The sequence below is a fragment of the Cutaneotrichosporon oleaginosum genome, assembly GCF_008065305.1.
Source record: "Cutaneotrichosporon oleaginosum strain ATCC 20508 chromosome Unknown ATCC20508_contig03, whole genome shotgun sequence".
NCBI lineage: Eukaryota > Fungi > Basidiomycota > Tremellomycetes > Trichosporonales > Trichosporonaceae > Cutaneotrichosporon > Cutaneotrichosporon oleaginosum.
In genome coordinates this window covers 2,800,630-2,818,143 of record NW_027072172.1, presented here as the reverse complement: position 1 = coordinate 2,818,143, position 17,514 = coordinate 2,800,630, and the positions used below count along the sequence as shown (strand labels likewise).

Sequence of the window (17,514 nt, the reverse complement as noted above, 5' to 3'; positions counted from 1 at the left end):
CGCGCGATCAAAGAGGCCCTGGGTCTCCTTGGTATGCGTGAGCGGCCGCCATGCCCTCAGCCCTGAGAAGAGCATGATCCGGCCATTCAACGGTGTAGCGGGGTGACGTTTTACCTCCTCACGTTTTTTCGGATCCAGGCTGGGCAATTTGTAGTCGCCCTTCGCACCGTGTCAACTATGAGGGGTAATCCACCCGCAGCCAATCGGGCCATCATCTGCTGAATGCACCAGCAAGACAATGGGGTTGCACTGGGCGCTTCGAGTTACAAAGCTCACACGGGATAGGAGAATGCCCCTCTTGCAAGTCGGTTCCAAAAGTCGACAGCTGAGACACCTGGGATGAGAGAACTACACCCGACGATCCGAAGAGAAATGGTGCCTGAGTGCACGGGCAGTGAGGATCAGTGTTTCTGTGATGGATTGGATCCGCAGCCGACTCCGGAGTGTGGCTAAACCGCATCGAGCGCTGGCTTCTGCAACACACCGAGATCACAAAATGGGCGAGGCGAGCATCGCTTGCTTAGCACCACTCAGAGGACGCACGCAGAGCATTCAGCTGCGGCAACAGCTTAGGGACGCGACCCTAGATACCTGACAAACGTCCGCCTCTCACCTCACGTGCCTTTGCCCCGCAAGTCGCCCTGACGCCAGTGGAAGTGGGGGTGTTGAGGACGAACGTATTGGAGCCTGCCATCTTCTACCCGTCATCTCCGGATCAAATGCCGTTTGTCCGCTACCCCGCACTCGCTCGCTTAGCGCCCTCGAATGCCTGTATGGGGGCCAGGGCGCCCGCACAATCTGAGCCTCCGCCGGCGGCTACCGTCCACTCCTGCTCTCCTGCCCGGATCTTCACCACCGTGCCGGCGTCCTCTCTGGAATACTGCCTGCAGCATGCTTGGATGCCTCCGGTGCCGCCTTCTCTGGTATGGACAGGTCGCGGCTTGTGACTGGACGTCGCCTGCCGGGTGAGGGGGAACCGTCGGCCCCCTGGAGCGCCTTCAAGCTGACGCCCGACCCCGCCTCCCGTCCACACTGATTGAAAAAGGCCTGATCAGCGCTGTGTTGGCCCCATCTTTTTCCCCACGCAACACACTCACTCAACATGTCCCACTACGACAGCGAGAAGTTCGCAATCGAGCAGGGCGAGAAGCGCGACTCGCTCAACGGTGGTCCCCGTGCCGGCAAGGACAACAACTATGCCGTCGAGATCGCTCCTGCCGGCCAGTCCCAACACGTCCAGGACGCCGTTTTCGGTGACATGGGCGAGGGAGGCCCCAACTACCGTGCTGTAAGTTATTAGCTGGCTGGCCCCCACAGCTGTCTTTCGGGACCACCGCTGACCCTCAGGTTGGTCCGCTCGGTGCTTTCGCTCTCATGACCAAGGCCAACATTGGTCTTGGTGTTCTTTCCATCCCTTTCGTCTTCATGGAGGTCGGCATGGTGCCCGGTGTCATCTTGCTCCTCGTCATCAACCTCATCATCATGTGTGAGTACCAGCCGCCGGTCTGCCGGAGTGAACTTCTTGCCAAGGCAGGTCTTGTGACATACCGTCTCCTTGACGGAGGCGGGCTATGTGGCGAGGCACTGGTCAGTGGCTGAGAAAGAAATCCGTGATCACCTGCTACCACCGTCGTCATGTGCCCCTGACCAGATCGTCCATGCTGAGCAATTGCTGACGCCCAGACTGCGCGTGCATCATCGGTGACTTCAAGATGAACCACCCTGAGGTGTACGCCATCGCCGACGCCGGCTACGTTGTCGGCGGCCGCTTTGGCCGCGAGTACTTCGGTCTCGCCTTCGTTCTGTTCATGATTTTCGTCTCGGCCTCGGGTATTCTTGCCATCGGCACTGCCCTCAACGCCGTTTCTTCCACTGCTACCAAGCACAGCGCGTGCACGGCCATCTTCATCGCTGTCGCCGCTTTCTGTGGCTTCCTTCTGGCCCAGATCCGCACTCTTGGCAAGATCTCGTGGCTCGGTTGGATTGGCCTCGTTTCCATCATGGCCGCCATTCTCACTCTCACTATCGCTGTCGGTGTCCAGGAGCGCCCTTACCTCGCCGCCAAGGAGTTCCCCACCGGCCCCTGGCCCAAGGACCTCAAGATCACCAACAGCCCAACATTCTCGGTCGCGATGAGCTCCATCAACTCGATTGTCTTTGCCTTCGCTGCCACTCCTACCTACTTCGGCATCATCTCGGAGATGCGTGACCCCCGCTCGTACAAGCGCACCATGTGCATCTCGATGGGCCTCCTCTACATCGTCTACGCTGTCATCGGCATTGTGAGTGAAATCTCCATCTTCCGCGCTGACCTCAGGTTGTTTACTACTTCTGTGGCAAGTACGTCGCCAACCCCGCCCTCGGCTCCGCTGGTCCCACCATGAAGAAGGTTGCCTACGGCATCGCTATCCCCGCGCTGCTCGCCACCGTCTGCATCTACCTCCACCTTGCTGCGAAGTACTTCTTCGTCCGCATCCTCGCCGGCACCCCGCACCTTTCCTCGAGCACCAAGGTCCACTGGATCACCTGGTACTCGTGCGTCGTTGGCTCCACCATCGTCGCCTACGTGATTGGCTCGGCCATTCCTATTTTCGGCAACCTCATCTCGCTCGTCGGCGCTATGATCGGCCCCTCGGTGTGTGTGGCCCCCTACGCGTGGATGTGGTACCACGACAACTGGAAGCTCAACATTAACGGCCGCCGCAGCACCATCATGCTCGCGTGGAACGGCTTCCTCTTTGTCCTTGCTATCTTCCTCACCGTTGCCGGTACCTACGGCGCCATCGTTGCCATCATCAACGACCCCAACCGCTCGAAGCCTTGGGGCTGCGCCGACAACTCGAACACGGTCGAGGTACCCGAGTAGAGCGTTGGATAGCATTAGTAGAGTCCACCTCCGTCCCAGCAGACGGTAAAATACCCTATGGTCCGTCAATAGGTCACTCCACTCCATGCGAGTGGCGTTGTACATAATGCATTGTGGTTGTGCACTGCTTTTGAAGCCAGTCCACGCACGTCAACTGAAAGTGGGGGCTGGCGTGTGATCGAGTTGCACTCTCCTTGCAGAAGGGGTTTGTGCCTGACGGTTCACGATCCTTCTCGCGGAACCAAACAAGGGCCAGACCGACCCGAGTCAAGAGAGGTCTCGCGCGTTGTCCGCTCCCAGAGCATGTCACGAGATCACCTCATCCGGATGATATCACGTAAAGCAGGTTGCTCCACTCAGCCACCTACCGGGATCGAGAGCGCCGCTGATGTGCAACGTGAGTTGCAGCAAAAGGGTATGCGGCGGGAATCGTCAGAGCACGATCTGCAGCTTGCATACTGTGGCGCTTAGAGGAACGCCCTGCTGCCCACTTGTGATCGATGGGAGAGCCGAGGCTCGCAAGTGGGCGATCAGTTCCTTTACGTTATTATCTGAGGGGCTCTCGCGGGTGCCCTCCGCCTCCCCCGCAACTCCAATCGGTGAGGCACACAACCTGGGTCAACCACTGTGGTGACCTGAAGTTGGCCCGCTGTGATATGTGTGCAAATAACTATGTCTACTTTTCCAGGTGAGAGAACGACAAGTGTGACAACACAGGAGTGCTCGATGGGGGTATGTTTTGTTGGACATTGATGGCTAGTGCAGTTAATGCCGTGATTGACTGCACCACTGCTGCAGCGGCTACGCCGAGAGAGAGACATAGACGAAGGGTGAGTGGCTGCCACCTCACTCTGGAGATAGCGTTGTCGTCTGAATGAAGTCACCGACCGAGCCAGGCCCATGTAGGCCACCTGCAATGCGCCTACTGTCGACCATTATAGGACTTGTAGTACCCATGTCGATTCTGTTATCCTTGTTATCCCACTGTTTCTTAAGGGTTGCCCGAACACACGGTCTGGGCAACTGTGATGGCTGAAGTTGAACGGTTTAAACCGTATCACTAAAAGGTACAATATTAGGATCCATAGCCCTAATAGGCCTAATAGCAGTTCTATGTACTTGAGCTAGGGCACGTGGGCCAAATAAATCATGGTCGTCCCTAGGAATAGCGGAACCAAAACTGGGATGTTCACCTTGGGATGCCTCGCGACGAGGAGTAGAAGGTGAAGCTGCTCATGGCATTCGTTCTGGAAATGTGCGTGAGATTGTTTTTCAAGCTAACACCGGTTGTTGTTAGTGACAGATATGGTGCATCTCGTCTCTGGAGCTCGGGCGTCACTCGAGATGCGAATGAAGTGAGTGGCACGTGGTTTCAGAGACTCCCTGCGATATGATGTGCTCAGATATCGGCGAACTCCGAGCATTCGGCGTGTTTGCCGCTTCGTCCACTCACACCCTTTGTCGTTCCGCACCCCGCAATGAGATCTGCAATGCCAATGGTCGCCTACACACGACGGCGATGTCGCCGAGATTGTCGCATGCTAATAAGTCGGAGCAAATGTGGCCACTGAAGCTGTCCTGAAGTAGTTCAAGTCATTCCCGTTCGGCCCACTAAATTCCCGTTCAACGTCATCATCATTTGCATTCAGCACCACCTGAGCGCCAACATGCGCTGCAACGCGCTACCCGGCATTGTACATCGTTACACGGATCACGACTACCATCAACGCTGTCCCTCGATTTCAAGCTTGATAAGAGCCAGCCCCGCACAGCCCCACGGCACCCCCCACCGAGATGACCAAGATCACAATCCACCCAGGCGAGCACGAGGACCCGAAGCCGTGGCGCGGCGCGCTTGCCCCCCGTGCGTATGCGCCATCCAATGCGGCACACAAGAGCTTAAATGGCGAATGGAAGTTTGCTTTCGAGCATACTGCCGCGCGGAGTGCCGCGACATTTGAGTTCGAGAAGTCGGAGTTCGCAGATGGTGATTGGGATACTATCTCCGTCCCGAGTACATGGGTGCTCCAGGATGGCAAGTATGGTTGGCCGGCGTACCAGAACATCCGGTATCCATTCCCTATCGACCCACCCTTCGTGCCCACTGAGAATCCCACGGGGCTGTACCGTTTACAGTTCGACCTCCCCTCAGACTGGCCAAGCGCCGGAAAGGTGAGCAGAAGGATGTCTCACCTGAGCTGACAATAGACCATCCTCCGCTTCGACGGCATAGAATCCTGGGCCAAGGTCTGGCTGAACGACATCGAGCTGGGCACGACCTCCGGCTCGCGCCTCCCTACCGAGTTCGACGCCCCAGTGCAAGCGCATAACACACTCGCGGTCCAAGTGCACCAGTGGAGTGCGGCGACGTACGTCGAGGACCAGGATCAGTGGTGGCTGCCCGGCATCTTCCGCGACGTCACCCTCATCCACCGTCCGTCCAAGGCCGTGCAGGACTATTTCGTGCACGCTGACTATGACCACTCAAACGGCTCAGGCAAGCTTATGGTCGAGTGTACACCCAGCGGAACGGTGCGCGTGCCCGAGCTCCAAATCCAGATACCCACCGGTGAGCCGTTGCACATCCCCGAGGTCGAGCCGTGGTCGGCCGAGATTCCGCGCCTGTATGAGGCTGAGCTGGACACTGGGGCCGACGGCGAGATCATTCCCTTCAAGATTGGGTTCCGGAGCGTCAAGATCGAGGACGCGCAGCTCAAGGTCAATGGCCGCCGCATCCTGTTCCGCGGTGCCAATCGCCACGAGTTCCACCCCGAGAAGGGGCGCACGCTTGACCTCGAGACGATGCGGCAGGACATTGTTCTGATGAAGAAACACAACCTCAACGCCGTGCGCTGCTCGCACTATCCTCCTCATCCAGCGTTTTTGAGCTTGTGTGATGAGTACGGCTTGTGGGTGATTGACGAGGGCGACTATGAGACGCATGGCTTCGAGAACGTCAAGTGGAAGGGCAGCCCGGCAGTCGAGGACATGTGGACCGAAACATTGGTGAATCGCACCGAGCGCATGTTTGAGCGTGACAAGAACCACCCTTCGGTCATCATTTGGTCGCTTGGGAACGAGGCGGGCTTTGGCCCAAACATCGGCCGCATGGCCGAGGCTATTCGCAAACGCGACTCCCGACCGATCCACTACGAGCGCGACCTGATCGGGCAGTATGTCGACATCTACTCGCGAATGTACGCTACCCAGGAACTGTGCGAGAAGATCGGCAAGGTGGAAGAAACGGCTGAGGACGAGATCGAGTGGATGGGCCACATGTTGTTCTCCAAGGAGCAGCTGAACGATAAGGAGCTTGACGCCAAGCGTCGCGCTATGCCCTTCATCCAGTGCGAGTACGGACACGCAATGGGCAACGGCGGCGGTCTCAGCGAGTACCAGGATGTGTTCCACAAGTACCCGCGTACGCAGGGCGGGTTCATTTGGGAGTGGATCGACCATGGCATCCTGCAGCGCACGGAAGATGGGAGGGAGTACTATGCGTACGGTGGCGACTTTGGCGAGGAGATCCACGACGGCAACTTTGTGTGCGACGGCCTGCTGTTCCCGAACCGCAAGCCATCGCCGAGCTTGATCGAGTACAAAAAGGTCATCGCCCCAGTTGCTATTACCGGCAAAGACGGTGAGCTGTCAATCTTGAACCGCCACGACTTTGCCGACACATCGGCGCTTGAGTTTGCTTGGCGCCTCGAGAACGATGGCAATCTCGTGGAGGAGGGGACTCTTGACGTTCCGCCCATTAAGGCTGGCGAAACGGGCACTGTGTCGCTGCCAAACAAACAGGCGGACGGCGAGACGGTGTTCACGATTTCGGCGAGGCTCAAGGAGGAGACCTCTTGGGCCGAAGCCGGTCACGAGATCGCCTGGGGCCAGATTTCAGTTGACACTGTGCCGCCGGCCGCACCGGTAGAGGAAACTGTGGCGCCCGAGGTGCATGACGGGACGATCGTGCTTGGTCCTGCGCACATCCGTCTGCAGGATGGACAGCTCACTCAGCTTGGGTCACAGCGGGTGACATGGGCCAAGCTTGATGTGTGGCGTGCCCCGACGGACAATGATGTGTGCTTCGAGAAGCAGTGGCGCGCGGCTGGGTTCGACCGCATGAAGCACCGCACCGATAGCATTGAGGTTACCGAGACGTCGGTGGTAGTGAGCACACGCGTCGCAGCATGGGACACGGGCCGCGCTCTCCGCACTGATTACACGTACACATCGGATGGCAAGTCACTGCACGTGATCGTGAATGTGACGCCCGAGGGCGAATTCCCTGCGCCGCTTCCGCGCCTTGGCTTCCTCCTCGGCCTGCCGAAGACGCTGGAGCATGTGGGGTGGTTCGGCATGGGGCCCGGCGAGGCGTACCCGGACTCGCACAAGGCGCAGCGCCTAGGCGCGTTCGAGAGCAGCATCGACGACTGGCAGACGCCTTACGTCTATCCGCAGGAGAATGGAAACCGCGCCGGCGTACGTCGGGCCACGCTTTCAGGCCCAGAGGGTGGGCTTACTATCGCCGGCGAGCCATTCAATCTTGGTGTCAAGCGTTGGACAAGCGTCGAGCTTGCTGCTGCCAAGCATACCATTGACCTTGTCCCTGGCCACAACGTTTGGGTCAATATTGACCATGCACTTAACGGTCTCGGCACGGCGGCGTGCGGGCCGCCTCCTCAGAAGCAATTCCTGCTCAACGCCCACAAGACCAAGTTTGCATTCGCGCTCACGCCCAAGGACAAGTAGTGGATGTGTTCATGCCGTGAAATATGTGATGAACATGTAAGATGTAGCCGCGTCGGTGTCCATGGATCCGAGGCTTTCGGCTTCTGTTCATGTACTGCCAAGACGCCTGCCGGTGTTAAGACTTGGCCTCATGCTTCAGCTATCACATGGTGCCAGCGGTTCCGCCGCATCGCCGGATCGCATCGTATCGCGTGAGGATCCCGACAGGGTTTGCCGCGCTGATCCGTGCGAAGCCGTGCGATCCCGTTGAGTCACTGTGGAGATTGCGGGTATCTGCAGGGTTCAAGCAATCAGCTGATGTTCGTGCCGGTCTTGTGTCGAGGAGTCGGCCTCACAATAGATGCTTGGCAAATCGAGTGCTCCCGTTCTACCACTGTCTGACGCATCATCCACATCAAGCTCACCCGCTACACTCTTCCTCTTGGGGAAGGACTGATGGAAGGATAGCGCTCGAGGCTGCTCAAGTCGACATGACGCGCGCATGCCTGCCCACCGGCAGGCACGAGTCCCAGAGACTACACCCCGACGTGGGGCCATCCCGTTACGGTGCAGTAGACTCTTGCGTGGTACGTCTTTGATCCGGGCGTAGCCGACGCGCGGGGAAGTGGGGAGCCCCCAATAAGACCCATGTCTGTTGGCGCTGCCTGCTCAATCCCCCCGCCAATCTCAACGTCATGACATCTGACTCGGACAAGGCGTCTATCAAGCACATTGAGGGGCTGGACGAGACGGGGCCGCTCGACGTGGACGGCATCGATCGTCATCTCGCTGTCAAGTACCCCGAGTCGCTGGTAGGCCTAAGCGATGCTGAGCTGGCCGCCGTCGACCGCCGAGCGACTCGCAAGATTGACATCCTGCTCATGCCGACACTCATGGCGCTCTATGTACTTAACTACCTTGTGCGTCCGAACTAGCGGAGGGTGCTGACAGCAGGATCGGCAGAATGTCTCGACCGCCAAGATCGGCGGTCTCACCGTCGACCTCAACATGACTGAGAGCCAGTTCGCGACCTGTGTTGCCGTTCTCTTTGCCGGTTACAGTGAGCGATGTAGTGGGCTGTGCTCATCCAGTTTCGCTGCAGATCCCCTCGAACATGATCGCCGGGCGCATTCCTAAGCCCAGCTTGTACATCTGCGCGTGGTGCGCAATGTGGGGCACTGTGTCCGCGTGTACGGGCGCCGTACAAAGCTTTGTGGGGCTGGTCGTTTGTCGTCTCATGTTGGGCTTTACAGAGGCGGCCTTCTTCCCCGGAGCAATCTATCTCCTGTCTCTATTCTACACGCGCAAGCAGCTCGCGCTGCGTACCGCCATCTTATACTCGGGGTCTCAAATCGGGAACGCCTTTGGCGGGTTGTTCGCGCTCGCATGCCTCCAGCTCGATGGGACGCACGGCCTCGAAGGTTGGCGCTGGCTTTTTATCGTGGAGGGCGCCATGACCGTTGGGTTCGCCATCATCTTTGCCTTGTACATGCCTAACAAGCCGGCAACCATGAGGTGGCTCGATAGGCAGGAGCGCGACCGGGTGCTATACCGCCTTGAAATGGACAAGGGCACTCAAGACGGAACTAAGGAAATGACCACGGGACGCGCATTCAAACTGTCTCTCAAGGACGTACGTTGCTATCCTCGAGCGGATTGTATCTAACGTCAGCCGGCCGTCTACCTCCTCGGCCTCACGCTTTGGTGTTGCTGGGTCGCTGCGGCCGTCACCAACTTCTTTCCCATGTAGGCTAATGTCTGCAAGTGGAGCTGACGCCAGCGTCGTCAACTCACTCGGATTCAGCCGCACCGTTACACTCTGCATCACGGCGCCGCCCTATCTTCTGTGCATTCTGTGTTTGGTCATCGTTGGCTGGTCCTCGGACAAACAGCACGATCGCACCTGGCACACAGTCTGCGCGATGGGCGTAACGATTCTCGCCAACGTGATCGCGCTGGCAACGACCAATGTAGCCGCACGCTACCTGGCAATGATGCTCATGCCTGGCTCATTTTATAGTGCGACTATCGTCCTACTCTCGTGGATCAGCACATCCGTCGTAGGACCCGACATCAAGCGCGCAATCGCGATCGCTATGATTAACTCGTTCGCCAACAGCGCCAACATCTGGACTAGTGAGTTGCTGCCAGGCAATTCTGACGCCAAGGTTACCTCTACAAGGCGCCTCGCTACATTCTCGCTTTCAGCGTCAACCTCGCCGCCAGCGTGCTAGTCATCCTCCTAACTTTGCTCACGAGGTGGTACCTCCGCCGCCAGAATGCGCGGCTTGACCGCGGCGAGGACCTTGGCCCCAACGGGCCGTCGCGTGTGCAGGTTGAGGCGAGGTATCGGTTCACGCTGTAGTAGGAAATGCGAGTCGATGTATTCTTGAGACCAAGGTCCGTGGCAGTTCGGTTGAAGTGCCTGTGACTCACCCCGGGATCTCGGAGAGTTCTGTCAGCAAAGGCCGGGTCGGGCCGTTTGGCTGGCCAAGTCTCTTGCCCGCCGACCGAGGATGCGGAGAGTGCGGGCAATTGTACCGGAGATGCGGATTCGAGTCAAAAAGCTGGTCAGCGCTCCCCGCGCGACAGTATCTGTCAGCGTTGATGCAACTACATATTCCGCTCGCCTTGTGTCTGAATTGCCATCACCATGTCAGCGACAGAGACGTACACCTACCCACAAAGCATCGAACTCGAGCCCGTCCAGCCAGTCTACACAGGTGGGCGCGACAAACTGCGTAATAGTGACCCGGATCTGCTTTCGCGGGGCGATGCCATCGCAGGCCCCAGCCTTCCCCAGACCCCGGACGTGCTCTCGCTGCACAATCTCGATGCAGTGTTGGGTGACGGCGAAGGAGGCGAGCGCGTCACGCCTGTCCTCCATCCTCCTGACAAGGGACGGCACGCCTGGCAGTTTCTTGCCGCCGCGACTCTCGTAGAGACATGGGTTTGGGGTCTGCCGTACACTGTCGGTGTCCTGCACGCATACTGGCACACCAACATGTTCCCAGAGGACGAGAGTACGCTCACCCTCGCGGCCACGCTGCAGACTGGTCTCATGTTCATGAGCACGGCACTCCTTGGCCCGTACGTCGTAAACCTACTCAGCGCTGACGGCAGGCTGTTCACGACTTTCCCGCGAAAGCGACAGTTCATTCAGGCCGTTGGGCTGGTCGTCGCATCCGCGTCCATCATCGCGGCGGGCTTTGTGACGAAGGCATCCCACCTCGTGGCCACCATCGGGTGCCTGTACCCGTTCGCGGGAGGTGCGTCAAACGCCGTTCCCGCTGACAGCAGCGCTCTACCTGCCATGCGCGACGCTCATGTACGAGTGGTTCATTGAGCGCCGCGGGCTCGCCTCGGGGATCCTGTTCGCGGGCACTGGCATCGGCGGGACAATCTTCCCGCTTGTCGTTGGCGGACTCCTTAGCCGCTTCGGCTACCGTGCCGCGATGGTGTCGCTCGGCCTCGCATTCTTCGTCATGAACGCCCTCGCGCTCATGTTCATTAAACGCCGCGTGCCGCTCCCGGCTAAAGGCGCGACGCACGCCCTCCCGCGCGCCAACTTCGACTGGAGCGTGCTCAGGACAAGCGCGTTCTGGCTCGGTATGTCGGCGCTTCTGCTAACCAGTCTCGGAAACTTTAACCCAACCCTGTGGATTCCTAGTAGGTCACCCGAGCACCTGCGGGTCTAGCAGGCGATGCTGACGAAAGCCTTTGCCGCCACCGTCGGCGCGACCAAGCCGGATGGCACCTCCCTTGTGGCCATCATGAATGCTGTCTCCGTCCCCTCTAACATTCTCATGGGCTGGATCTCGGACCGCCTGCCGGCCCGCGTGACGGTGTTCGGCAATTGCGCGCTCGCTGCCATCTCCGTCGTCATCCTCTGGGGCCTTGGCACAAGCTCGGGAATGCTTGTGGCCTTCAGCATGCTGTGGGGTTTCAGCGCGCTGAGTTTCGTCTCTTTGTGGTCCAAACTGATCACGCGGACGTGCAGTATGTTCCAAAATGACTGATACACTTGGCCGGCTGACGCAACAGAGGATCGTGACCCGCACATGAACACGTACATCTTTTCGCTGTACGCTGTTTTGCGCGGCGTGGGTAACCTCACCTCCGGCCCAATCTCCACCAAGCTTCTTCGCACTGGAGTGTTCCGTGGAGCGGCAGGAGCGTACGGGAGTACCAACTTCGGTGCCGTCCTCGTTTACACAGGCGTGACAATTATGTGTGGCGGCCTTGTGGGCATCTTCTTCCCCAACTAGCGCCGGTGAATCTTCTCGTACCATTATCACACATATCAACATCATCGCAGACCTAGAACGTCGACTCTGTCTACCTTGGCTTCATCCAATAAAATAGGACCCTACATGTATCCTTATCGTAAAGAGCCGCGACTCTCGGTGGAAGCTTGAGGATGCCGTGGAGATTTCAGAAGTGTGCAGACGATCCCGTGCACGTCTTGCCGTCGGCATCGACAAACCATGACTGCCATGCAACCTTACTGGTGAGGCAGAGCCCCCGTCGGCGCACAGCCCTTCGTCTGACAAGGTTTCCTCTCCTGAGCTCAGCTGATGGCCAGTTGAATGGGTGGCAGCGTGCAGATCACCCGGAGGCGTTCGCGCTCTAGAACTGGTCGCTCGTCGGGCATCGGATGGCGGCGGAGCGGCGGTTCACTAATGGCTGTCCGCCGCGGGTCCGGGGCCGTCCGAATCTTGTTTCCACCTCTACTCCTGATTGCTGCGGGAACCCCCGCCGTGGCACCATCATGGGCCCCATAGACAACGTTGGTGTTGCATAAGCATTGGGCGGCCCCAGAGGGCCCAGACCAGCATGCCCACTGCTCCATCGAGATTGGCAGCGCAATCACCATATCCCGTATGCCCGTCCAAGAATCCGGGGAACCTCTCGAAGTTTGTAGATGCCACACACATACCATGGCCGCGGAGATGTCTCGCAACGTTTTCCCGGCCGGCTTGGCGTCCGGCTGCGATGGGTGTGCTTGGCGGCGTGTCGGCTGGGTGGCGCACAGCGGGCGAATGAGAGACTGCGTGCGGTGTCGTGGCCGGCCTCAAGTCGCCAGGGTTGTCGCTGACCCAGGTATCGGGTGGCCAGGAGCACAGCTGTCATGGAATCCGAAGGTGGTAGGTGATGACAGGGCGGCCGAGAGATTTTGCTAGGCCGTCCAACTTCCGGACTTCTGTGGTTGCACCCTCCCCTCCCTTGCCTGCAACCCCGGACAATCTTGGGAGGTGTTCTCTGCCGTCTACACCCCCATCACACTCTGCCTTTTCTTTCCTCCGCGCTCCAGAATTTTTGCGCGATAGCTCGCGCGCATGCAATACGCGCAGAAGGATTTCTCACGTCAACAGACCGGAAAAATGAGGCATGTAGAAGCGACGATTCCTGAGATAACCTCAGGATTATCATAATCTTCCCCTGAGCCCACGGGAAACCCGACACGGGCGACGCTGAGTCGACAGTGGCACCAACAAACCATCTCACCCGCGTCCGCCGTCCTCGCTCCATCTCCACAAGTCACAGGGACCAATCGCGCAGGATGCTGGCCAGAGTGGCGCGGCTCTTGGCCCCATGGGCGAGCTGGAGTCCGTAGACTTTTAAAAGGCCGGTTCGAAGGCAGTGACGTGCCCCGCGGAACTCGCATCGCAACTCACCATGGGCTACATCAAGACTGAGAAGAATGTGCAGGAGGTCGACGTGAGCGAGAACCCGGATTACGATGTCGAGGTGCTCGGCTCCAAGGGCGCCATCGTCACGGACGAGGTGTTCGGCGCCATCACCGACAAGGGCCCCAACTACCGCTCGGTAAGCTAAGGCAACGGGCCCGCTGACACCAGGTCGGGTGGCTCGGCACTTCGGTGCTCATGATGAAGACGCAGATGGGTCTCGGTGTGCTGTCCATGCCCGCCGTCTTTGACACCCTTGGTATGATTCCCGGTGTCATCTGCCTCATCGCCATCGCCGCCATCACCACCTGGTCCGACTACATTGTCGGCATGTGGAAGCTCGCTCACCCGGAGACTTACGACATTGCCGACGTCATGATGCGCATCTTTGGTCGCTTCGGTTACGAGATTATGAACTTTGCCTACACGCTCTTCTGGATCGCCGTCTCGGGCTCGGCCATGCTTGGTCTCTCGACCGCGCTCAACGCCGTCAGCACCCACGGCGCGTGCACCGCCGTCTTCGTCGCCGTTGCCGCCATCATCGCCATGGGCCTTGCGTCGATCCGCACCCTCGGCAAGATCTCGTGGCTCGCTTGGGTTGGTGTCACCTCGATTGTCGTCTCCATCCTGGTCCTCACCATCTCCGTCGGCGTCCAGGACCGGCCGTCGGCCGCGCCCCAGACGGGCGACTGGGAGCCAGAGATCAAGCTCTTCGGTAGCCCTAGCTTCACCTCGGCCATCTCGGCCATCGGTACCCTCGTCTTCTCGTATGCCGGCACCCCCGCGTTCTTCTCCATCGTCTCCGAGATGCGCGAGCCCCGCCTCTACACCCGCGCCCTCATCACCTGCCAGGCGCTCATCACCTGCGTCTACCTTGCCATCGGCATCGTCGTGTACTACTTCTGCGGCGCTTACGTTGCTTCCCCTGCCCTTGGCTCGGCCGGCGCGCTTATGAAGAAGGTGTGCTACGGCCTCGCCATCCCGGGTCTCGTGTCAACGGTCTGCCTTGTCACCCACCTGCCCGCCAAGCAGATCTTCGTCCGTCTGCTTCGCGGCTCGCCTCACCTTACCAGCAACAGCATCACCCACTGGGCCTACTGGCTCGGATGCGTTGCTGCCTGCACAATCATTGCGTACATTATCGCGTCCGCCGTCCCTGTCTTCGGTGGTCTCGTCTCTCTTGTCGGCGCCCTCCTCGGCACACTCATGTGCTTCCAGCCTATGGGCTTCATGTGGCTCTACCTCCACCGGAACGACGAGCGCTCCACCAAGTGGTACGCCGGTGTCACCTGGAGCGTCTTCGTCATCGTTGCCGGTATGTTCCTCATGATTTCGGGCACCTACGGCTCGATCGTCGACATCAAGAACTCGTACGCTCAGTACGGCGGCACTGCCGCGTGGACATGCGCCGACAACTCGGGTTCGGTTTAATCTGGTTGGGATGGCCGAGAGAGGTTCTTCGTGCAGTGGTATGGATCAGTAGCAGAGTATAGTTGTGAGCAGGTGGAGCAGTTGTTGGGATGTTTGGGCAGGAGGTATGCATACGGTCTTCTTGATCTGGCAAAGAGGCGCGTGAGAGGAGATCGATTGCGTTATTCTGAAGTTCACAGTTGGGGTGCTTATTCAGATAGGGCCTTCAACACTTGAGACGCCGAGGAACGGCCGTCTCGGCCTTCCAGTCGAGATCAGATCCAGACGGCCATCGCCTCGGTGCGTGAGTTCACTTCGATCCGCAGCATCAGAAGATACGAGCTCATCGATGGGAAGGTCCGCATCTATCCAAGCTCATCCTCTCGGCTCTGAGCGCTACTCGAGCTGCATTGAATACTCAGCTCAAGAGGGTGGCGAATGCATTAGCTCCGAAAACTATGAACGGAGATTAGAGACGTCCGGTTCGGCTAAGCCCGCTCCAACCGGCCGGCTGGCCGGGGAACATAACCGGGGCGCACAGGTGGGCACCTCTCCAACTCTCATACTTCAGCCTCGTATACCACCATCTACATCTCTTGTCGTTCACTTTCCCAACTCGCTTCAAAGCTCATCTCTTCACAGTAAGTAGCATACATACGCCCTCCACCGCATGGCCGTGCCGCCTGGGTCGAAGCTGACGCCGAGCTCTCTCCCTCGTCTTCCAACCAGAACACCCTCCCCACCATGCCAAAGGACGCCGCCCCCGAGGTCATGCCCGAGCTTGGCATCGACACCCTCTTCAACCTCCGCGGCAAGGTCGCTTTGGTGACGGGAGGGGCTACTGGAATTGGCAAGATGGTTCGGACAGCGTTGAGCGACGATGAGCTGACGGAAGATCGCCGCGACCTACGTGCGCAACGGTGCGAAGGTGTATATTGCGTCGCGCAAGCTCGCCGACCTTGAGCGTGTTGCTGCGCAGCTCTCGCAGCTCGGCAAGGACTCCGGTGGCCAGTGCCTCCCCATCCAGGCCGACGTTGCAAACAAGGCCGGTTGCGACGCCCTCGCTGCGGAAATCAAGAAGCGCGAGCAACGCGTCGACATCCTTGTCAACAACTCGGGCCTCACCTGGGGTGCGCCCATGGCCGACTTCCCCGAGGCCAGCGGATGGGACAAGGTGTTCGCCCTCAACGTCAAGTCGCAGTTTTACCTCACCGTCGGACTCCTTGACCTCCTCAAGGCCGGTAAGGGCAACCTCAACCCCGCGTCGGTCATCAACATTGCCTCGACCGCCGCCATCTCGCCTCTTGCCGAAGGTTCGCTCTCCGCCAAGGGCCACGGCACCTACTCGTACCAGCCCTCGAAGGCAGCCTCCCTTCACCTCACCCGTGTCCTCGCTGCCTCGCTCGCCAAGGACCACGTTATTGTTAACGCCATCTGCCCCGGCGTCTTCCCCTCGCGCATGACCGCGTTCGGCCTTGAGAACAACCGCGACCTCCTCGAGGGTCACCAGCCCACGGGACGTGTCGGCACCCCCGAGGATATCGGCGGCCTTGCGCTCTACTTTGCGTCGCGCGCCGGCGCCCACTGCACCGGCACTGGCGTCGTCATTGACGGCGGTGCTAGCATTGCCTTCTCCTCCAAGCTCTAAGAGCTGTCGTCCTATGATGTTCAGTGGTAGCAGACCAGCAGTATGTAAAAGTGCAACACGTCTGAGTCATGTCAAGATCGGAAGACTCGATATATGGCAGTCCTGGGACGCCAGAATCGTTGGCGGATAGGCGCAGTCCTCTCCAAGCATCTAGAATAGGGGCACGAGAATTGATTGACGAGCCTATGCTTGTCTAGATCCCGCGGGCCTGGACCCTCACCGACCGGGTGCCGAGGGCGGACCGGCCCACCACAAATTCAGGTCCGTATCCGTCCCGAGCAGAGGCACATGCAAAATGCATACCGGAACATCATCTCATCTGTGAAGGGATCGTAAAATGACGCGAGCACTTCCAGTAGAGTAGGCCGGACCTGCTCAGGACCAGCACAAAATCTGGGGTGGCCATGGCATGGTTTACGTCTATTACCACAGTTTCGTGAGCTTACTTTCCCGCTGCGACCCCATCGGCGCCAAGCTGCTACGGAGATGCTTCAGCCACCACCGCCGCTTTCAGGTGTTTCCTGCCTTGCGCGCAGCACTCTTGTAGCCTTGTGAATATATGGACAGCAGATGTGGGCATGTTCTTCTGTATTATTTCATCGCTCTTTCCTGCTAGTTCTGATTCCAGTTTGCTCCATCGCCCATCATTCTGCCCTCACCCCTGTCCAACTCTACTGCCCCGCATGGCAGACAAGACGCTCAAGCTCTCGAACGACCAGTACAACTCGCTCCTTCAGGCTTTCGGCTACCCTGCTGCGGGGTGCTTCCTTACCGACTTCAGCCGGGAGGCCGCGCTCCAGTGCCGAGCATCGGGAGGCGTGCCCAGCCTCGCGCCCAAGGACGGAGAGAACGACGAAATTTGGCTGTGCAGGTTGCCGCCTAACTCGACGGACGCAGACACGACGGAGCTCACGACAAGCCTGGCAGATGAAAACGTTTCCTCATATCGCTGCTTTACAGCGAGTGGCGGATCGCGTCGCGCCGCAGTGCTGTACCTTCTCCCCCTCCTCGCCGCCGCACTGCCCGTCCTGCTGATCTAGGTAAGCATCCCGTCGGGGCAAAGCTGATCTCAGCTGTCGAGAACTCCTCCCTCACATGCCTCCCGCTGTCTGTCGGACAGTAACGCGTCACGCCGCAAAAGTAGGCTTTCAAGTCCCGTGTCTGTCATCACA

At 59.1% G+C, this 17,514-nt stretch overlaps 7 protein-coding genes across 7 annotated transcripts; all 7 read left to right on the top strand.

Moving 5' to 3' along the window:
* Positions 1 to 1,258: 1,258 nt before the first annotated feature.
* Positions 1,259 to 2,866, top strand: COLE_04316 (uncharacterized protein; the record flags this gene model as incomplete). Its single annotated transcript, XM_018424499.2, has 4 exons — positions 1,259 to 1,288; positions 1,348 to 1,486; positions 1,684 to 2,282; positions 2,318 to 2,866. 4 exons carry the CDS (start codon positions 1,259 to 1,261, stop codon positions 2,864 to 2,866), a joined length of 1,317 nt encoding a protein of 438 aa, XP_018275392.2.
* Positions 2,867 to 4,660: 1,794 nt separating this feature from the next.
* On the top strand, positions 4,661 to 7,615 carry COLE_04315 (uncharacterized protein; the record flags this gene model as incomplete). Its single annotated transcript, XM_065626339.1, has 3 exons — positions 4,661 to 5,038; positions 5,075 to 6,109; positions 6,158 to 7,615. 3 exons carry the CDS (start codon positions 4,661 to 4,663, stop codon positions 7,613 to 7,615), a joined length of 2,871 nt encoding a protein of 956 aa, XP_065482420.1.
* A 470-nt stretch (positions 7,616 to 8,085) lies between these two features.
* On the top strand, positions 8,086 to 9,959 carry COLE_04314 (uncharacterized protein; the record flags this gene model as incomplete). Its single annotated transcript, XM_018421584.2, has 7 exons — positions 8,086 to 8,181; positions 8,311 to 8,514; positions 8,549 to 8,654; positions 8,686 to 9,227; positions 9,267 to 9,340; positions 9,375 to 9,730; positions 9,763 to 9,959. 7 exons carry the CDS (start codon positions 8,086 to 8,088, stop codon positions 9,957 to 9,959), a joined length of 1,575 nt encoding a protein of 524 aa, XP_018275390.1.
* A 288-nt stretch (positions 9,960 to 10,247) lies between these two features.
* Positions 10,248 to 11,862, top strand: COLE_04313 (uncharacterized protein; the record flags this gene model as incomplete). Its single annotated transcript, XM_018424497.2, has 5 exons — positions 10,248 to 10,684; positions 10,718 to 10,863; positions 10,895 to 11,263; positions 11,312 to 11,593; positions 11,639 to 11,862. 5 exons carry the CDS (start codon positions 10,248 to 10,250, stop codon positions 11,860 to 11,862), a joined length of 1,458 nt encoding a protein of 485 aa, XP_018275389.1.
* A 1,620-nt stretch (positions 11,863 to 13,482) lies between these two features.
* Positions 13,483 to 14,715, top strand: COLE_04312 (uncharacterized protein; the record flags this gene model as incomplete). The annotated part of the gene is made up of 1 exon (XM_018427023.2): positions 13,483 to 14,715. The coding sequence occupies one exon, from the start codon at positions 13,483 to 13,485 to the stop codon at positions 14,713 to 14,715; it is 1,233 nt and encodes a 410-aa protein (XP_018275388.2).
* Positions 14,716 to 15,438: 723 nt separating this feature from the next.
* COLE_04311 (uncharacterized protein) lies at positions 15,439 to 16,342 on the top strand (the record flags this gene model as incomplete). The annotated part of the gene is made up of 2 exons (XM_018424496.2): positions 15,439 to 15,552; positions 15,590 to 16,342. 2 exons carry the CDS (start codon positions 15,439 to 15,441, stop codon positions 16,340 to 16,342), a joined length of 867 nt encoding a protein of 288 aa, XP_018275387.1.
* Positions 16,343 to 17,025: 683 nt separating this feature from the next.
* Positions 17,026 to 17,382, top strand: COLE_04310 (uncharacterized protein; the record flags this gene model as incomplete). The annotated part of the gene is made up of 1 exon (XM_018427022.2): positions 17,026 to 17,382. The coding sequence occupies one exon, from the start codon at positions 17,026 to 17,028 to the stop codon at positions 17,380 to 17,382; it is 357 nt and encodes a 118-aa protein (XP_018275386.1).
* Between the last annotated feature and the right edge of the window lie 132 nt (positions 17,383 to 17,514).